The following is a 16917-nucleotide window of genomic DNA, read 5'->3' as shown; positions in this document are numbered from 1 at the left end:
TTAGCAAAAGTGTAGTATGGGTATATTAACCTGCCGAGAGCTGCATTATACTTCTTCCAGCAGCCATGCAAGAGCTCCTATTCATAACAAATTCACGTAATACTTCACGACATTGCACTGTCATGCAGTTCACCTCCTTTTCTACCTTGCGTGGTATGGAAGGATAATTACAATTCTTATAAGAGTAAGAACCTCTTTCTGTTTAAAAGCCAAATTTCCTGTGTGCTCTGTGAACTATACGAATCGCTCTGGAATGCAAATATGCCCACAGAGCAGATGGGTAAGGGTCAGAGAGAAGATAAGAGCTAAGGAGCGTTGAGAGGTAGCCCTTGACATACAGATGAATGAGGTTGGTCCTACCAGAATTTGCATTGCACCTATCTTGCTGTCAAACTGTGGCCCCAGCCAGGTCCCAAAACATTTGAATTCCTTGATATTCACCTCATCTAGTATATAACACCTGCTACTTTAGAAAAATGGATTGGAAATATCAATTGAAAAGAAAAGGGGCTGGCTCTGAGATTAAAGCTTGTAAAACAAATGATCACAGTAGGTGTGTGCAGTGTGAATAACTGTAAGGTTTACGACCTACCTGTTTTAATACAAGCTAGGTAGCTCAAAGGGACATAAAACAGCTATTAAATGTAACCTGTGTCCGGTCAGTAGCAATTTCAATTTGGCCCTTGTACAGGTGTGGTGGGAGGAAGAGGAATGGAAAACAGGCTCTGCTTCTATCAAGGGATATCAGCTTCTGTTGTTATAATAATAATTTTAATTACTAATATTTTTAGGAAATCTCATCACAGTACAGTACCACTTGGGAAAAAAAAAATCAAAGTATTTTCCAAAAGAAACTGTAACACATATGCAAATGCTTGCGGACAGAGGAAAATGGAATGGGAGGATTAGGGGGAGGAGACTACACCAAACCTAAATCTCTGGCAAAACGAGGAATACCTAATCAAGGCACACTCTGCCCCAATGGGTACTTGTGCACCAATTACGGTGCTCAGTTATCAACACTGATCAATTGCAAGGGAACAGCTGAAATGGCTCCCGTCCCCATTTTCTGCTTAGTAAAGTAACCCTAAACAGGGTTGGCAACCCTTGGAAGAGAAGCAGGGCAGGTGGCTGAGGGCAGGAGGCATTTTAGGGACCTTATTTTCTTCCACCTCTGTTTATGGGTCATCGTTCTTAGTCCCCAAGAAAGAAATGCACAAATTCCAGTCCTCTCCACTTCGTTGCTTTAATACTGCCACTTTCTCTGCAATGATAAAACAAACTTTTTAGCAGGGCCTGTAGCGACAGGACAAGGGATAGTAGTTTTAAACTACAGGGGGGTAGATTTAGCCTAGATATAAGGAAGAAATTTTTTACAATGAAGGTGGTGAAGCACTGGCACAGGTTGCCCAGAGAGGTGGTGGATGCCCCATCCCTGGAAACATTCAAGGCCAGGCTGGACGGGGCTCTGAGCAACCTGATCTAGTTGAAGATGTCCTTGCTCATTGCAGCGGGGGTTGGACTAGATGACCTTTAGAGGTCCCTTCCAAACCAAACCATTCTATGATTCTATTCTGTATTAAAGATTCAATTTTTTCATTAAGCACCCAAGTATATTAAATGCATTGATGTGCATGTAACGATGGCATACTGTCTGCATATATGGAGGGGAGGAGTAGTGTTGAAATACGGCCAATATAATGGCAGAGATAAAGTTATAGAAGTCTGGAAGGGATTAGCATCCCAGCTGACTAGCACAGTGTAGAAAGTTTGGGCTTAATTCAGTGTATGGCACTAATACATATTCTGGAAGTTTGTGCCTGTGCAGTACACTAGGTTGTCTACAGTCAGTGCCAGAAGGCACCAGAGCTTAAGGAGCAACTTTTATATGCTAATAGCTCCTGAAATGCTGAATGGGCGTGCAAGCTAGAAAAATAGTAGGTGCTATTTGCTATGCAGGGTAAGTAAGGAAAAAGGGTAAAAAGGGAGAAAGACACATATCAAGTCTTCTCTTGAATGTTCTTAATAATTATAACTGCCACGTAACGCAATTATTACCAACTTTCAGCCTTAAAGTTTCTATCTGCTTGAGAGCATAAGCTAAAAACTAGGGAACTTCAGGAAAAAGCTGTCTCACTGTGGAGCTAGTATTTCCCAGCACTATCTCCTTGCTTTCTAACAATATCTGGCTAAACTGAAGTCTAGATGTCTTTCCTTATTTTCAGAAATTGAAGTCTCTATGTGAAGAGCATGAGATAACATAATCAGGCTTAGAACTGCAATAAAAGTGCCTGGTTTTTACAATTAAATTGTTTCTAACCAGTACCTTCATAAGATGAAATCTTTACTTAAGAAGCATTATATAGAGTCTGGGGATAAAAACACTATTGCATTTCCTGTATACTCTATATTTAAAAATACCTAAATTACAAGTAATTCTGAATAAAGTTTCTGAGCAGAGTTAGGTCAACACAAACTGCTCCTGCAAACCCCTCTCCTTAGTCTGTAATTCTCTATATATGTTACTATGTTCATTTATTCCAGTAATACCAACCTATTTTCTTTTATTTGCCTATAAACAGATACGGTTTCATGGAAATGCAAGCTAGAAAGAATCTCTAAAACCTTCTTTCCTTTCTCTGACTCAGCATAAAACTACCTAAACTAAGCAAGACAAACATGATTCTACTCTTCCTGGACAGACCTCTGACAAAGCAGAGTCCACAGCCTTCTTACAACTGAATGCCTAATTATTCTTGGCATTACGAAGTGTAATAGGAGCTCTGAGAGCTACACTTACCTTGTGATGGGACATATTTGCTGTAACTATTAATAGTTCGCTTATCCTTAAAATCATTGAGAAAACTTTTGACCAGAGCAATTAAGTTCCATTTTTAATTTTAAACATACGATAACAACTTCTTAGGAGAGTAAAAATTGATTCATAGTCAGCATGCATCCCAAGCCATTTAGAAAAAATCTTCTTTACATTAGGAATGAGCAAACTATTATTAAAACCTGTAAAAAGTGAATAATTTCTTTTTTTTAATGTCAATACTTCAGTTTCAATAAATGCTTGTCCAGAATCATGCCCTGAAATCTGAATTCAAGTTTCCAAATAGGAAAATCTGCCCCATGAAAAGATATTCCAATACCACCTGACTTTTCCATAGGCAAAAGCCAGTCTCGTCATGCATATCTCATACCAAATGACAGCTTTCATGCCAACAACCAGGGTAACTCTGAGGAATAGTAAATAGTGAGCCTAACCCTGTCGTGCATCATTGCTCCTGATGATTTCATTCATTTACCAATGAAATGAACAACGCTACCATTGTTGCTATAATTTACCACCATTTCACTGAACACATTTCTTGATGTCTTTCTCTATAAAGGATCTATTCTTTCCAACTTTCTTTCAAAGATGGATATGGGCAGCAAAAAGGAAGAGAAATCAAGACACAGGGATTTGTTGCTGCCTAGGAAATTACGCATTCTTTACAACTAGCAATGGAATATTCTAAAACTTCAAGTATTTTTGAAATATTTTAACTGCAGCACACATGGTATATACTAAACACTTTACTGTGTTATAGTATATAGAGATTTTATGACAGACTCCAAATAGAATAAACTACATTCCTCAGCTTTTCTGCCATTCAAACTCAGATGCATAAATGGCCATCAAAGAAGGATTTATCTCTTACAGGTAAAAGAGTAAAATATGTTTGCTCAAAACACAAATACTACAACTGATGAAGATAGTCAAGTAATGTTTCTTAAACTTACCACCTCCTAAGGCATTTCTGCTGCCATAGGAAATTCACTACAGTGCACTATAGTCCAATATGCTGATAACGTTGAGACACAGAGCAAAATATTATTTAGTATAATACATGCCTTAATTAAAATTATTTTTTTTTAAAGTTATAGACACTGGTGCATACAAAGTGCAGCCTGACAGAACGAAGAAGGATTCACAGAAGTGCACACCATTCAGTTGTGAAAGTGGGAAAAGGGATCAGGACTACATGAGAAAAGTAAGCACCAAAAGAATGGGAGAAAATGGAAGAGGCATTATCTATGAGACTATTCTGATTGTACGCTATTATAAAATATTTATTCAGTATTTCCTGAGGTATCCCACACATAATCCTTGCCACAGTTAATCTGTATTTTACAGTCATTCACTGATGTTTTTGTCCTGCCATTTTTTTATCCTTTATCACTTCTGACTGTTTGTTCCTCTGCGTATGCTTAAACACTCTTATTTCATCTCTCTTACGCCTTTCCTTTTTCCTGTCACTCTGAAAGCTACTCCAGCTTCTCGGAAAGGACTTTTAATACATTGTTTAAACCAGTGTTGGAAGTCAAATACCAAAGACATTCTCAGCTTTTAAAATCAGGACTTAGCTTCGTATCTTACTTTTCATCTTTTCTTTGAGTGGTAAGTTCAATAGAAAAAGGGACTGAAGATGCAGACTTCCCGCCAGCTCGTGTGCCTAAAGATATTGTCTGCTTTCAGGTTTGTTTCTTTCCTGATCTGGGCAACAAATGCTCATGCATTTAACGCCAACCATTGAGAATTAAACTAGTCCACATATGATAATATTTTCCCTGGTGTAAATGATGTTTTCTTTTTTTGCTATGCTTGTCTACACTTCCGCCAGCCCTCTGGCTACACCATGTCCCACAGTGCCCACCCGGAGCCAAGGGTCACCAAACTGCCTCTGCTCCCACCCAGCTCTCTGCGAGTTACCTAGGCAATAACTCTCAAGAAATAGTACACAGGGATGTACGGCAACACATAATTCAGCATCGCTTGCTATTATTTTTCTTTCCTTCATCCTGCCTGCATTTTCAGAACCATCCAGATAAGAAAATACATGCCTCCTGTTTGGGAGCTGTATCAAATTTTCCTGTAAAGTCGCAAATATATTTTGCAGCATTAGAAAGTTATACCTTATGCACTTTCAGAAAAGGCTCTGTACTTTTCAATCAAGGTGTTAATTCTTTAAAACAGGGAATTTCAAACTTTTTCCTTTTTCAAACAGGGGCTTTTTTAGAAACATGATTTTGCGAATACCTGCTGGCCTATTCACTGTCAAACAGGCAAAATCTCATTCCATTTCTGATGGCTTAACATTCATATGAATAATTCATTAATTGCCACTGCTACTAAAATGATATTATGAGAATATCTGCTGTATTCTAGCTCCCTTTCAATAAAACTGAGCAGCTGAAAAAGAGGAGGATAAACTGAAAGAGCCAAAATGTATATCTAGCTAAATTTATTCTTGGACAATTGCTCATTCAAGACACTCTGAATTTGTTTGGAGTTATTATGCTGACCTTTGATTGAGCTACATTTTAGAAACTCAGAATACATTTCAGAAATTCACCAGCAATTCACTTGAACTTAAAAGTAATTTGTCAAATACAAAGTTCAAACTTCGGCTGCATGTGGGGAAGGAGTCCATGACAGAAATATTTGATATTTAAGTAAGACAAAATAATCCTTTTCTAGAAGTGTAGAAAGTGTGGTACTAATCCAAGTCAGATTAAAACGCTGAATCACATGTGCACAGGCATGACTATAGCTCCCCTCAGAATAAAACACAAAGAATTGTTTCTTATTCCTATTTATGCAAAGGAGAGAATTCCCATTAGCTTCATGGGAGCCAGGGTTCACTGCCAAATGAAACCAGAGATTTCCAATTTGGGGACATACTGTATTCTGTCATATTCACAGGAGATTTTGTTTTGGATCTGCAGATACGTAGCCCATAATTATTAAATTTATCTAGGGAAAGGAATTAGTAGATGGATGTAGATGATGGGAATTGTTCACCACTTGCTTTTTGAAGGACTGCTTTGGGGAAATTAGTCACAATCATTTATCATTTTCAGACTGCAGAATGTTTCGTTTCATAAGAAGTATAATGCAGTATAACCCAGGTGTTGCAATTTGCTATCCTTTCAAATTCTACTGCAATTTTTAGAACCAGTCCTTTTCAACCTGAAGGCATAACAAAATGAAATTGGAAGAGGAGAAGGGTTGCTATCTAGAAAGACACGAGAGATTCGAAGCGTTAACAGAACAAATTAACAAAATAATGTTAACTTCTCAAATCTCAATGAAAAAGAAACATCTTCATATTCAAAGGTATTATTACTTATTTTTAACATAAGCTTTCTGTTTCCCCGGATCAAGACCATACTGTTAGAAACTGGCAGAATTAATAACAATAACTAATCATTCATAGTCAATAATAGATTCTTTACTTTTAACAGAAATGCATTGACTGAAGAATTTGGAGAAATACGGAAAAGGAAGTATGATAAACATCATTGCTAAAATAAAGTTGATGGGTGAAATCCCTCCTGCACTCACATTAAAGGCAAGAAGCACACATTTTCATCACACAGGATAAATATAAATCTCCAGTTTTGTCCTGTCCAGCAGATATAAAACCAGATGAACACTGCACCTTCACATACTACTATAGCCTTGATTTACCTGAAAGAGATCTGCTGATTTGTCCAAATGATAACTTGAAATTTTTATTTTATTTCAGAAAATTAATGGCCTTAACAGCAAATCTCCTTTGATAATAGCTGTAAAATGAATAGGGCTTAATGAAATTCTAGTCAGTATCTTTGTTGACCAAGTTTTTCTAAGAACAAATTTTTCTAAATTGAATAACAACAAATAGAGGGACTAAAAGTCTAATTTTAAAATGAGAGAAAACAAGTATTAATACTTTTTTGTTTATGGTTTCGCTTCATTTCCAGTGTTATGGCATCCCAGCTAAGACTCCACTCAAATTCAAATGTTACATCTATTTATTCATTCTATTCCAGTAAAAATAACATAATTGCACCATTGTAATAAGCTACATGAATAAAGATGGGAACCAAGCTATAATTAGCAACAAGTAAAGGCCCTATAAATTTATCCTATAGCAACATATATGTTCGAAGTAATGATATGCTAATGACAGCTATATTTTAAGTCTCAGATTAAACTAAGACTTAGAAGCCGGCATATCCTCATGAATAACCCTTACTTATGCATAGTAAGAGCAGTAAGAGAAACTGCTAGAGGCTAAGCACCCTAAATAATGCTCTGTCACCCACAGGGGTGGCAGCAACACCTGTGGATCTCCAAAGATTGGAAGAGGTTAGAAATAATTAGCACTTTGCAGTTCTGGCATCTGCACCATCCAACTTCTCTTCAGGCTTTCAGTTAGTAGCTTGATTTTCTGTCAGTGTCTGTCTGCCTGCCTCTCTCTCTCTCAGCCATTAGAGTTTGTGGATGAGGGAGAAATGGTATTTTATCCTCCTGATTTCTGGCATTTGGGGAAAGTACCATCAGTCAAGGGAACTGCTAGTGAAAAATATTGTTTCTGGCCTATGAGTTTAAATAAGTATTTGCTTCCTCCCTTTATTCATGCAGTTTACAAAATCTTTGCCTCTCATCTTTGCTGAGTAAAATCAAACGAACCTCGATTTGTAGTGCAGTTCACAGTTGGTTTTGTCTAGATTGCACTGACCAGCCATGCAAAGCTCTACAGTTTTAAGAGAATAAAGGAAGTTTTATGCTATGAAGCCAGTATGAATCATTTGCATCTTCCCCATATATTGCCTTCAGTGCACATTCTACATAAAACGAGAGTCAGTTAGCAAAATGGTAAGTTAGCAGATTTTAACAAAGCACAATTCAGACTAACTGTGTTTTTCACTAGTTGTGCATGGAAGATGCCACCAGTTCTGTTTTAAAAGTGTCAACAAAACCAAATGGCTTTTGTGTGCTCACGTGAGGCAGTGCGTGAGGACTGCAGCGAGGAGACTGAACTGCCATGTGCTGTGTGCTGAACTTTAAATGTCTGCCTTCTGTTTTTATTATTAATATAGAATCCTATCAGCATAACTAATGACTTTTTCATATTTCTGCAAGTTGCTAAATATTCATGCTATAATGACTTGAAAGAAAAATTCTCTGTGGCAAGCTAACTAAAATAACTCGGGATGAAATCAGAGGAATAGAGTGGGGAGAGAGGGAAGAAGAAGAAATAAGGAAAAAAAGGTCCAAGACTTTAATTTGAATTTATTTTGCTAGACAACATCCACAGATCATTTCTGTCAACAGAAAATTATACTGAATCAATTAACATGAGTATCAGGCAAAACACAAAGACCAACCACTGCCACCATGATGCTATTCTGATGAACATGCAATTAGAGTATAAAAACCCCCACCCTACTGCTTTGTCTTTTTCTGTGCATTCATCCTTATTTGGTTGGGGTTTTTTGGTTTGTTTGTTTTGTTTTGTAGATATTATCACAGGAAGTTCTCTAGTGTACTAAGAGCTGGAACAGAATGGACACCCTGACAGATAATAGCTTTTAAGACCCATAAAATAATTGGAGGGGTACAAAACTGCTCTATCTGTGGCACTGACACAGTCTGGTGATTTCACTTTCCACCCCTGACTGAGCCTTTTCCTTCATGATGCAATGTCAGCAATGTAAACTGTGGAAACCACTCTTGCCTTGTTCTTTATATGCAAGTGGTCAGGCCCTCAAACACCGAATCGATAATGAAAAACACGAGTAGATAGTAGAGAGAGGGAAGTAGCTCAATATAACCCTTACAGTTCTGCAGCTCTGGGTCAACTTTGTGTTTGGGCATCGGTCCAAAGAGGCCTATACACCTCATACTCGTTTCTTTTTCTTTCTTTCTTTCTTTCTTTCTTTTTTCCGCTCTAGCAACTTCTGCTCAAGCAGCCAAAGTTTATGACAGGGAATACACTGGCCTCATATCACAAAATACCTTCCTATTGTGGTAGACATTCTCTGTTCAGCTGTAAACCAACAGCTTTGCTGCAGCTGCTTAATGGAAGGTGTCCGCACAGGGGAAGAACCTGGCTGAAGAAGAGCTAGGAGGGGACAGTAGATGTTTTACTGAACTAACCTCACTCATCTTGAATATTTTCCGAGTGCGGCAATTCGTGTCAGACTGCACTCAATTTGGCAAGGTAATTGGAAGGCAGCTACATCTTACGAATCATTTAGAGTTTCAGCTAGGTAACTTTAGCTAACAGGGCACTTAAAGTTGCCCTTTACCAGTTCATATGGTCATGTTATCTAATTTAGTATGTGTGTGTGGAAGAAACTGGTTTTAATGTGTTTGATTCACTCTCTGAAATGAACTGTACTGACAAATAATTTTATTTTGTGGAAATTGCTCCATTGCTCTCGTATTGACAAGCTGAAATCAGACACTCAAACACCGACTAAGTTCTTGGTAAAATGGTGTACTTAATAAAAAGATGAGGCAAGAGGAAGAAAATACATTCCTGCTAGTGCAAAAGGATGAGGATCAGCTTACCAGCACAGTCACCACACGCAGAACCACTCCTCGCATGTTATTCTCCAACTTTCTGTCTGTTAGTGACCCATTCAGACCAATGACGGGATTCCAGCAGCCCAGCTGAAAGAGAAAACAGAAATCATTTCCTCATTGCCCATAAAACTTTGCCAGTCATTCCTCTTAGGCGGCTTTAAGCAGGAACGTATGAAATAAACAGAACATCTTCTGGAATCAATGGGATGGAAAGTCAGGGAAGGGCTTGTGCAGAGATTCATTTTTAAATTGCAAATGAAGCAATTAGGGAAATCAGTTTGTGCTTTTAAATACCAGTGTGCAATGGATGACAGCATCCAGGGTTTGGGGGTATACGTATTGCTTTAGAAGAGCTCAGGGAGGACTTCTCTGTTAACGAAAAACATTTAAAAAGTAGTATGGCTGTAACAATATTTCTACCTTACGTTCAGTAATACATTAATTGGAGAAATAATAGCTACCATAATTTTAGCACGCTGTCTGCTCCAGCCTATCTTTCCTAGCGGAACTCTGATGAAAGGAATTATACTAGTTTTAATTAAAGCTTATACTACTCATTGATAATGAAACAGCAGTGGTTTTTAGCCAGGTTAAAAATCACATTTAAAGATGTTTGAGGAAAAGACCATTGGATAGGCACATCACAGTATTGAGAAAGGACTGCAACAGATAATGCAGAAAAAGGAATTCAGCTACGAGATGCTTTGCATTGGTGCTATCGTTATTTATTGGGCTTCTATGGACAGAACCTTTTTCTCAGGGATCTCTCCAGGGCTAACTGCCTTTCAATCTGGATTTAGTAGATACTGACCTGTAATTTAGCTTCTCTGAAAATATAACTTGCCTACATTCTTACGTGATGGTCGGTGCTTATATTGGGTACAGAGAAACAGACCACCAACCACTCATCCCCTAGCACCACATACAAACATTACTGCTTTCATTTTTGGAATTCATTACCACATTCATCTGGCCTGTACAATTAGCAATGTTAAATCCAAAACCCAACAGAAGGACAACAACTGACTTCAGAGACTTTGGAGCAGAGTCTCAACTATGGCATGTAAACTAATTGCCTATGTAAACCTGTTATACGGTCAAATATATAGAGAAAGAGGTAGGCACCTGCAGGTACCAGTTCTTGCTCTGAATTGCCTTCTCCATGGACTGTGCATGAAATCTATGGAGGGACGCTCATCTTCTGACTCCGGTAGCTAACTTAAGCCTCTAAACCCAGGTGGTTTTCATGTCCCTATTTAAAGGCACAAAAGGTCTTGCTCTGACAAAACCAAAATTAACATCAGTACGTTACTGCTGGGCCCTAGGGCCTCTACTAAGACTAGTCTTTCAGAGAATTCAACCCTATAATCTGTGAGAAATATCAATTGTAAAACATCCAAAACATTACTGTACTTTAACACATAGTCACAGAAATGGCAAGGTGCCTGAATCAGCTGAAGGGGTCTGTGAAAGAAGGGGAGTACCTTTGCTGACCGTGATTGAACACAACTTTACAGAAAGCATTATTTTCAGTTCTTCATGGGAAAAGCCTTTGTATATGTGTTTCATAGATCTTTCAAAGTGAGACGCAAAACAAGGGACAAATTCCAAGTATGCATATTTAACAATTTAAGAAGTGGACCATATGAAATATTTGTTTTCTTCATTACACCCACTAGGCTATTTTAGAGCAACTTCTAAATTGTTTAATTTCAATATATTCATATCAATTCTTTGAAGATGCCTCCTTAAGAAATGGGTGCCTCAAAAAGTAAAAAACACAAACCTTTCTGTGATGATATAAAGGTATGTCTCCCAATAGAAGATGGCCTTAAAACAATGTAGTCATTTCTCTCTGCCATTTTCAGGAGTGCTCAGAGCTGTCCTAATTCTTCCCATTTTGAAGTTAAGGTTATACTATTGTCAGGGAATGAGCAAGGGTAATGCTGAGCATACTTTTAATCTCAAGTAATAACTAAATCAAGGATCTACTGGATTCAGAACTCCAGCAGAAATCATTGAAAGTAGCAATAGGATATAAGGAGGAACTAAAGTATGAGGCATTGTATTCATCTCTTGCAGTTACTCATCTTTCCAATAGCTATTTCTAAATAAAAGCACAAACTATCACTGCTCGGTTTCCTCACTTCATGTCCCCATCCGACCACAGAGACCAACAACAGATTATAGTAGCCATCTCTGCTCCTTCTTCTATACCTCCACAGCGTGTCTAGCTGTTCACAGCGGTACGGATGCACTGCTGACATTCCCAGGTCCTCATCACTCCTCGGGCAAAGCCCTCCAACACTTTGAGCTGAATAACCTAATTGCTGAAGTGTGTTACCTGTAATAATGCAGTGAAATGTAGTGAATGTATTTGAAGTGTGTGCACCATACACTGTATGTGATTAACCACTGCCATCCTATAAAGCAAAGCATTTGATAGTCTACATTTTCTGTATTAAAAATATTGAAAACGGCACTAAGTTCAGAACAAAAGTACATTAAATTAATTTGGTGATTGTCATTCTTAGTCACATAAAGAAACTAATTACAACTTAGATCCAATTAGCATATCCAAATGTGTTGGAAGTATAATTACTGCAGAAACTGTACAGCTTTTGCCAGATTAAAACCCTAGGAAGTTACTGAAGAGCCTTTGTATCCTTTTGAGGTTAAAGTCCATTTTCAATGATGTACATTAATTTGTACATATTTATATAATTAATTTTTAGCCCAATCCATTCTACCTTTTTAACGAAAAAATACCCAACATAACTGATTCCTGGAAATCTAGCATAGCACCAATTTTCCTTTTAAAAAGACACATTTTATTTTCAATTACTGTTAATTTAATTTTCAATTCAATTGTTCCTTTATGCAGCACAGCCTTGGCAAAGACAAATGTGCAGTGCCTTGCCAATAAAGTTGAAATTGATTTTGAGTGGGACCTGCTTACTGTTATTAGGTGAAAACAAATCAACATTTATCGACGACAATTTGAGCTCGTCATTGCAGCAAGGAGCAAATGTAACTATTGCTGAAACAGCAAGGTGGGGGTGGTATGAAGCTACCTCTTCAGCTCTGTGGCTCGCTTAACAGCTTCTGCAAAACCTTTGTTGCTTCTGCATTTACTTCCTTTTTCTTTTGTTATGTCTCTGATAGTTGAAATGAGAGAATAGATCAGGCAATAACAGAATCTTACACTAATTCTCCTTGATTTGTGTAGAACAATATGGGTTGTGGGAACTCTCTATTGAGCACAGTACTTTCCATCTTCATGCCATATGAATTTTGTCATTTATAGTGCTTCGTGCTTCAGGTGCAGTTACTTTTGTTTATTTTAATGACAGCATTCACTCTGCTACATTCAGATATAAAATGATGAAGATGGAAAAGTTGACAATGTTCTGCTTCCTTTGATATCCAACTTACAAGCCCTTTCTGATCATCCCACCTCCCAGATTGTTATCCCTTCTATCACCATCATTAGAATGGGTTTCTCTCTCCTGTTTTGCTGGCAGAGCCAAAAATTGGCCACCGTTTGCAGAGGTGCTTCTTCATTAGAAATTTTTGCCTATATGAACTATGCATTATGGAAGGTCTGTAATTTGTATATCGATCTTAAAATAGGCAAAATATCTATTTTACGTATATTTGCAATTTCCAGGCACTGATTTTTAAGGAATTTGGAACACTAAAATCTATAATGCCTTTACAATAGAGTTTACAGCCAGATTTTTTCCCCTACTTCCTATGAAATTAGTGAACTTTGCTGAATATCTGAGAGCTTTCACTTTTTTCTGGCAGAGTAAAATGTAGATTAAAACTGTGTCAATTAATCGAGAAAAATACATTGGCCTGGTGTGATCACAGTTGAGGACAATCACAGAAAATAAGTAAAACCAAAATACTGATACAAATGCATTACTTAAGTGCTTGTCACTCCAGGAGAGTGTAGAGTGTTCTGTTACTTCAGTTAATATAGAAAATATACAGGAACTGGTTCATCCAGCACTGCAACCACCTCTGAATTCAGACAGCATCACAGCAACACTACAAAACAGTCAAGAGCAGAAAACATTCTAGAGAAGCTGCAAGGGAAATCTGAAAGATAAAACACCATTACATCTGCAACTGGAATCGATCAGGACACCAGGATTACTATCACTCCTCTTTCCTTTATTTTCCTGGCATAAAAAAAAAAAAAAAAAAAAAAAAAAAGAACAGGATCTTGGTTTTACTACAGACAGCCTGACAAAACATTTCCAGTGGAAGTGCCCACCACAGAGCACTGTTGAGGAACTGCTCCATTAGCAGCTCATAAGAGAGCACAGAAATACCAGCCTCCTCGCCTGCAGCACCCATATGTTCTTCAGAAACTCCTTTCTCAATTTCCACCCAGGTCCAACCTTTTTTAGGAACTGACTTTTTCCAAGATATAACTTCAACAGAAGAAATGCATGTTAATAATGCCCTCTTCCATTCCAAAGCATAATAAATTCACACAACTGGAAAAGACATTATGAAGCTGTCATGAAACAGCACTCACCTAGGAGATTCTAAGTCCCAGGTGTGCTGGGAAGACTCAAAATGGGATACACAACAAAAAATAATGAAGAAAAAGGGGGTTTGTTGTGATGTGTGGATTCAGCATTTACAAAATTTGCTAGGACACCAGTTTAGGCAAAATTCAAGCAGAATAACACAGAAACAGTTTTGCACAGAGTATTCCTGATGCCTCTTGTCAGCTGTTGTTTAATATGTCCAACAGCGACTGGGAAATCACAGACTAAATCCTATAGATGAAAGATTATGTCTCACAGAAGAAATGCCAGAAAAAGTATGTTTTGGTTGCCATTCTGATACTGTCAGTTATGAAAAATCTAGTCAGTCACTCTGTCACCTGGTTACAGAGTCCTTTCAGTTCAGCTCCCTAGCCAGCACCCAACAGTTGGTCAACCGAATCTGCAAAAAGTCTGATGGCCAGGGGTTAACCGAGAGCCTTTGTACTCCTGGGCTTGATTAAAGAAACAAGGACCAGTTTTGTTCTTCACAGCCATTTCCTAATACAACTGGTTAGCAGGAAAGCTTTCTGTGTTTAACTTCTCCCTTCAGTGGAGCTTAGGTAATAGTCAGCAAATAATAAGTTGTTAAAATCAATAGAAAATACTGTGTTCAACAAATTGGATAATGTATAGCAGCACTTGTTTCTCCTACATTGTGTGGCGAAACCTATATAGTTCTGTGCATTCAGTTAATTATTTTGTACAGTATGTTTTATTGCTTTAATTTCTCTCTGGACTAGAAGGAATGTCCTGCCCTTGGACTCGCTCTGTTATTTTCAAGCTGCGTTAGGAGAATGTGAATACCCAAGTTTAGTTTCATATCCAGTGGCTTAAGGATTATAATTGCAGCAGTCAAGGTGGTCTATTTATTTTATTAACTGATCATAGACACAAGTGCAAGTGACCTGAGTAAAAATTTCTTTCCTCAAAGCCAAAGCACATGGCAGAACAATGCTGCACACAGTTAATAAAATGTTTTGCTTTGGGGACTGCCCAAATTTCCTTTTCTTATTGAATTGAAATAAAGAAGCTAATGGCAAGTTACCTGCTGGTAACCTGCTGTTTGTTTGCCTACCAGCTCTTGACTCAATATTTTCTCAAGGACTCATGCACCCAGATTGGTGCCAGAAGTTATAATTGGATGTTTCAGACCACTGACAAATGTTGAATATATGGGGAAAAAAGCATAGACTGCATACCTGTTCTCACACTGTGTGCTCCACTCATGAAGCTCATGCTTAGTGCTTAGGCCAAGCTTCCAGAGGAACTCTAATGGTATGATTTTTGGAAAGTATAGTAAATCACTACATCTCAAAGATAATTAACCATCTCCCCAAGCTGGCGGTGTCATTCTAATGGTCCCTCACTTTTTCCCCCCCTTCATCTCTAGCTTACTTTCTCTATTACTACTTTCCCTTTCATTTGAAATTTGGTGGGTTTAATCTATCATTTCCCACTTCTAAGTGTCTTCTCTTTTATCTTTGGAAAACACCCTTTTCTCCTTCTCTAGTCCTCTCTGTGAATTCAACACTCCCAGCGGTTCCCTAACCTGTGGTTATCTTGCTCTTTCCTATATTACAATGCCTCTTGCCATTTCTCTGTGTACTTTCAGCATACTTTCTTTCCTCTGCTTTTCTTTCCCTTGATCTTCCCTGCTGTTTCCTGTGCCTTTTTCCTGCCTTGCTCTTTTTGTTTAGGGCTTGGGTTGGTTAAGGGACCTCACTTTTCACCTCATCCAGCTTTGACTCATCTTTCAAATCACTTTGGGTCCTTCCTCGTTTCTCTTTAGCCCTTGGATCTCCTTTTCTCTCAGGCAATCTTCTCTCTCAGGAAAATTCCCCTCCCTCTCCTCTTGTGTTATGAGGGAGACGGGACTTAACAAAACACATTACTGTATGGCCCTGCTTCTCTTGCTTTTACCTTTCATATTCTTTTCACTCCTGTCCCCTGAAATCCTTACACAACCCTGAGGAAAAGACCCAGACAAGGATATTAATGAGCCGGATGGTGATCTCTTTCCCACTGCCTCCATATTTCAATTAAAGTCAAATACTCTGAAAAGTCTGTTCATTGCCCCTTTGCCATTTGGTGACTGCATTGTGGATCGCTGTGCAGGAAAAAGCTCCTGTGGAAAATGCCGGTGGTGCTCAGGGATTGCCGTGCAGCAAGCATTCACTGGGAAAGCATCCGTCCTTCTTCATTCATCCTGTACCACATGCCAGAGCACAGAGAAAGCGCATGCATGCAGGCTACTGGCATGTTCTGGCACTGCTTGAATGCCAAAAAGACCTTTGTGAGGAGGCAGGTTTTGTTCTCCTTTTGCTGAAAATCGAGGTAAGAGTGTAACAGCTGACAAAAGCATGTTGCTGGTGGCTGGGGTTTTTGGTCAACAGCTACAGAGAGGCCAGTAACCACCCAAGATGAGTAACACACTGACTTTTCAGACTTTATGATTCAACCTGACTTGGCCATGTATCACCCAGAATACACTGTGAACAACAGCAAGTTGGGAAGGAAAAAAAAACTTCACTGAAGACAGATATTAGTCATTAAGTCTAATGTCTACTTTTATGTGAATTTTTTTAACAGTATATTTTACTGTCTAGAGTCCATGTTATCACCTTGTTATAGTTTATGAGGTGATGTAAATTGATTTAAAATGACATAAATAGACTGTTCCTCCTCCAAAAAAAGAGAAAGTAATAATCTTTCCCCAAAACACACACTTTTTTTCTCTTCAGGAGGCAAGCCCTCCTTTAGACTACCAAAGTTCTTCATACTGCCAGAGTAAAACTCATGACTATCACTTTCATTTTACATGGAAAGCTTGCTCACTGAGATCTGAATTATTCCAGGGAAATTGATAATACCAAGTAAGTTCAGGTTTGTATGCAGTTTAAATACAGTCACTTTGATTTTTAATTGCAAATCCTCGTCTCC

At 38.2% G+C, this 16917-nt stretch overlaps 1 protein-coding gene across 6 annotated transcripts in view; it reads right to left on the bottom strand.

The window, feature by feature from the left end:
• GRID2 (glutamate ionotropic receptor delta type subunit 2) overlaps positions 1 to 16917 on the bottom strand; it is a 755994-nt gene that overhangs the window by 154768 nt on the left and 584309 nt on the right. For all 6 annotated transcript variants that reach the window (XR_012995185.1, XR_012995186.1, XM_076336770.1 and 3 more), the window contains one exon: positions 9395 to 9496. Coding sequence is in view for 4 of the 6 variants with exons in the window: in XM_076336770.1 (XP_076192885.1) it covers positions 9395 to 9496 (102 nt within the window). In the remaining 2 variants the exon portion in view is untranslated. The remainder of the gene's footprint in view (positions 1 to 9394; positions 9497 to 16917) is intronic.

The sequence above is a fragment of the Aptenodytes patagonicus genome, chromosome 4 (assembly GCF_965638725.1).
Source record: "Aptenodytes patagonicus chromosome 4, bAptPat1.pri.cur, whole genome shotgun sequence".
NCBI classification, from domain to species: Eukaryota; Metazoa; Chordata; class Aves; order Sphenisciformes; family Spheniscidae; genus Aptenodytes; species Aptenodytes patagonicus.
This window is presented reverse-complemented; position numbering and strand designations above follow the sequence as displayed.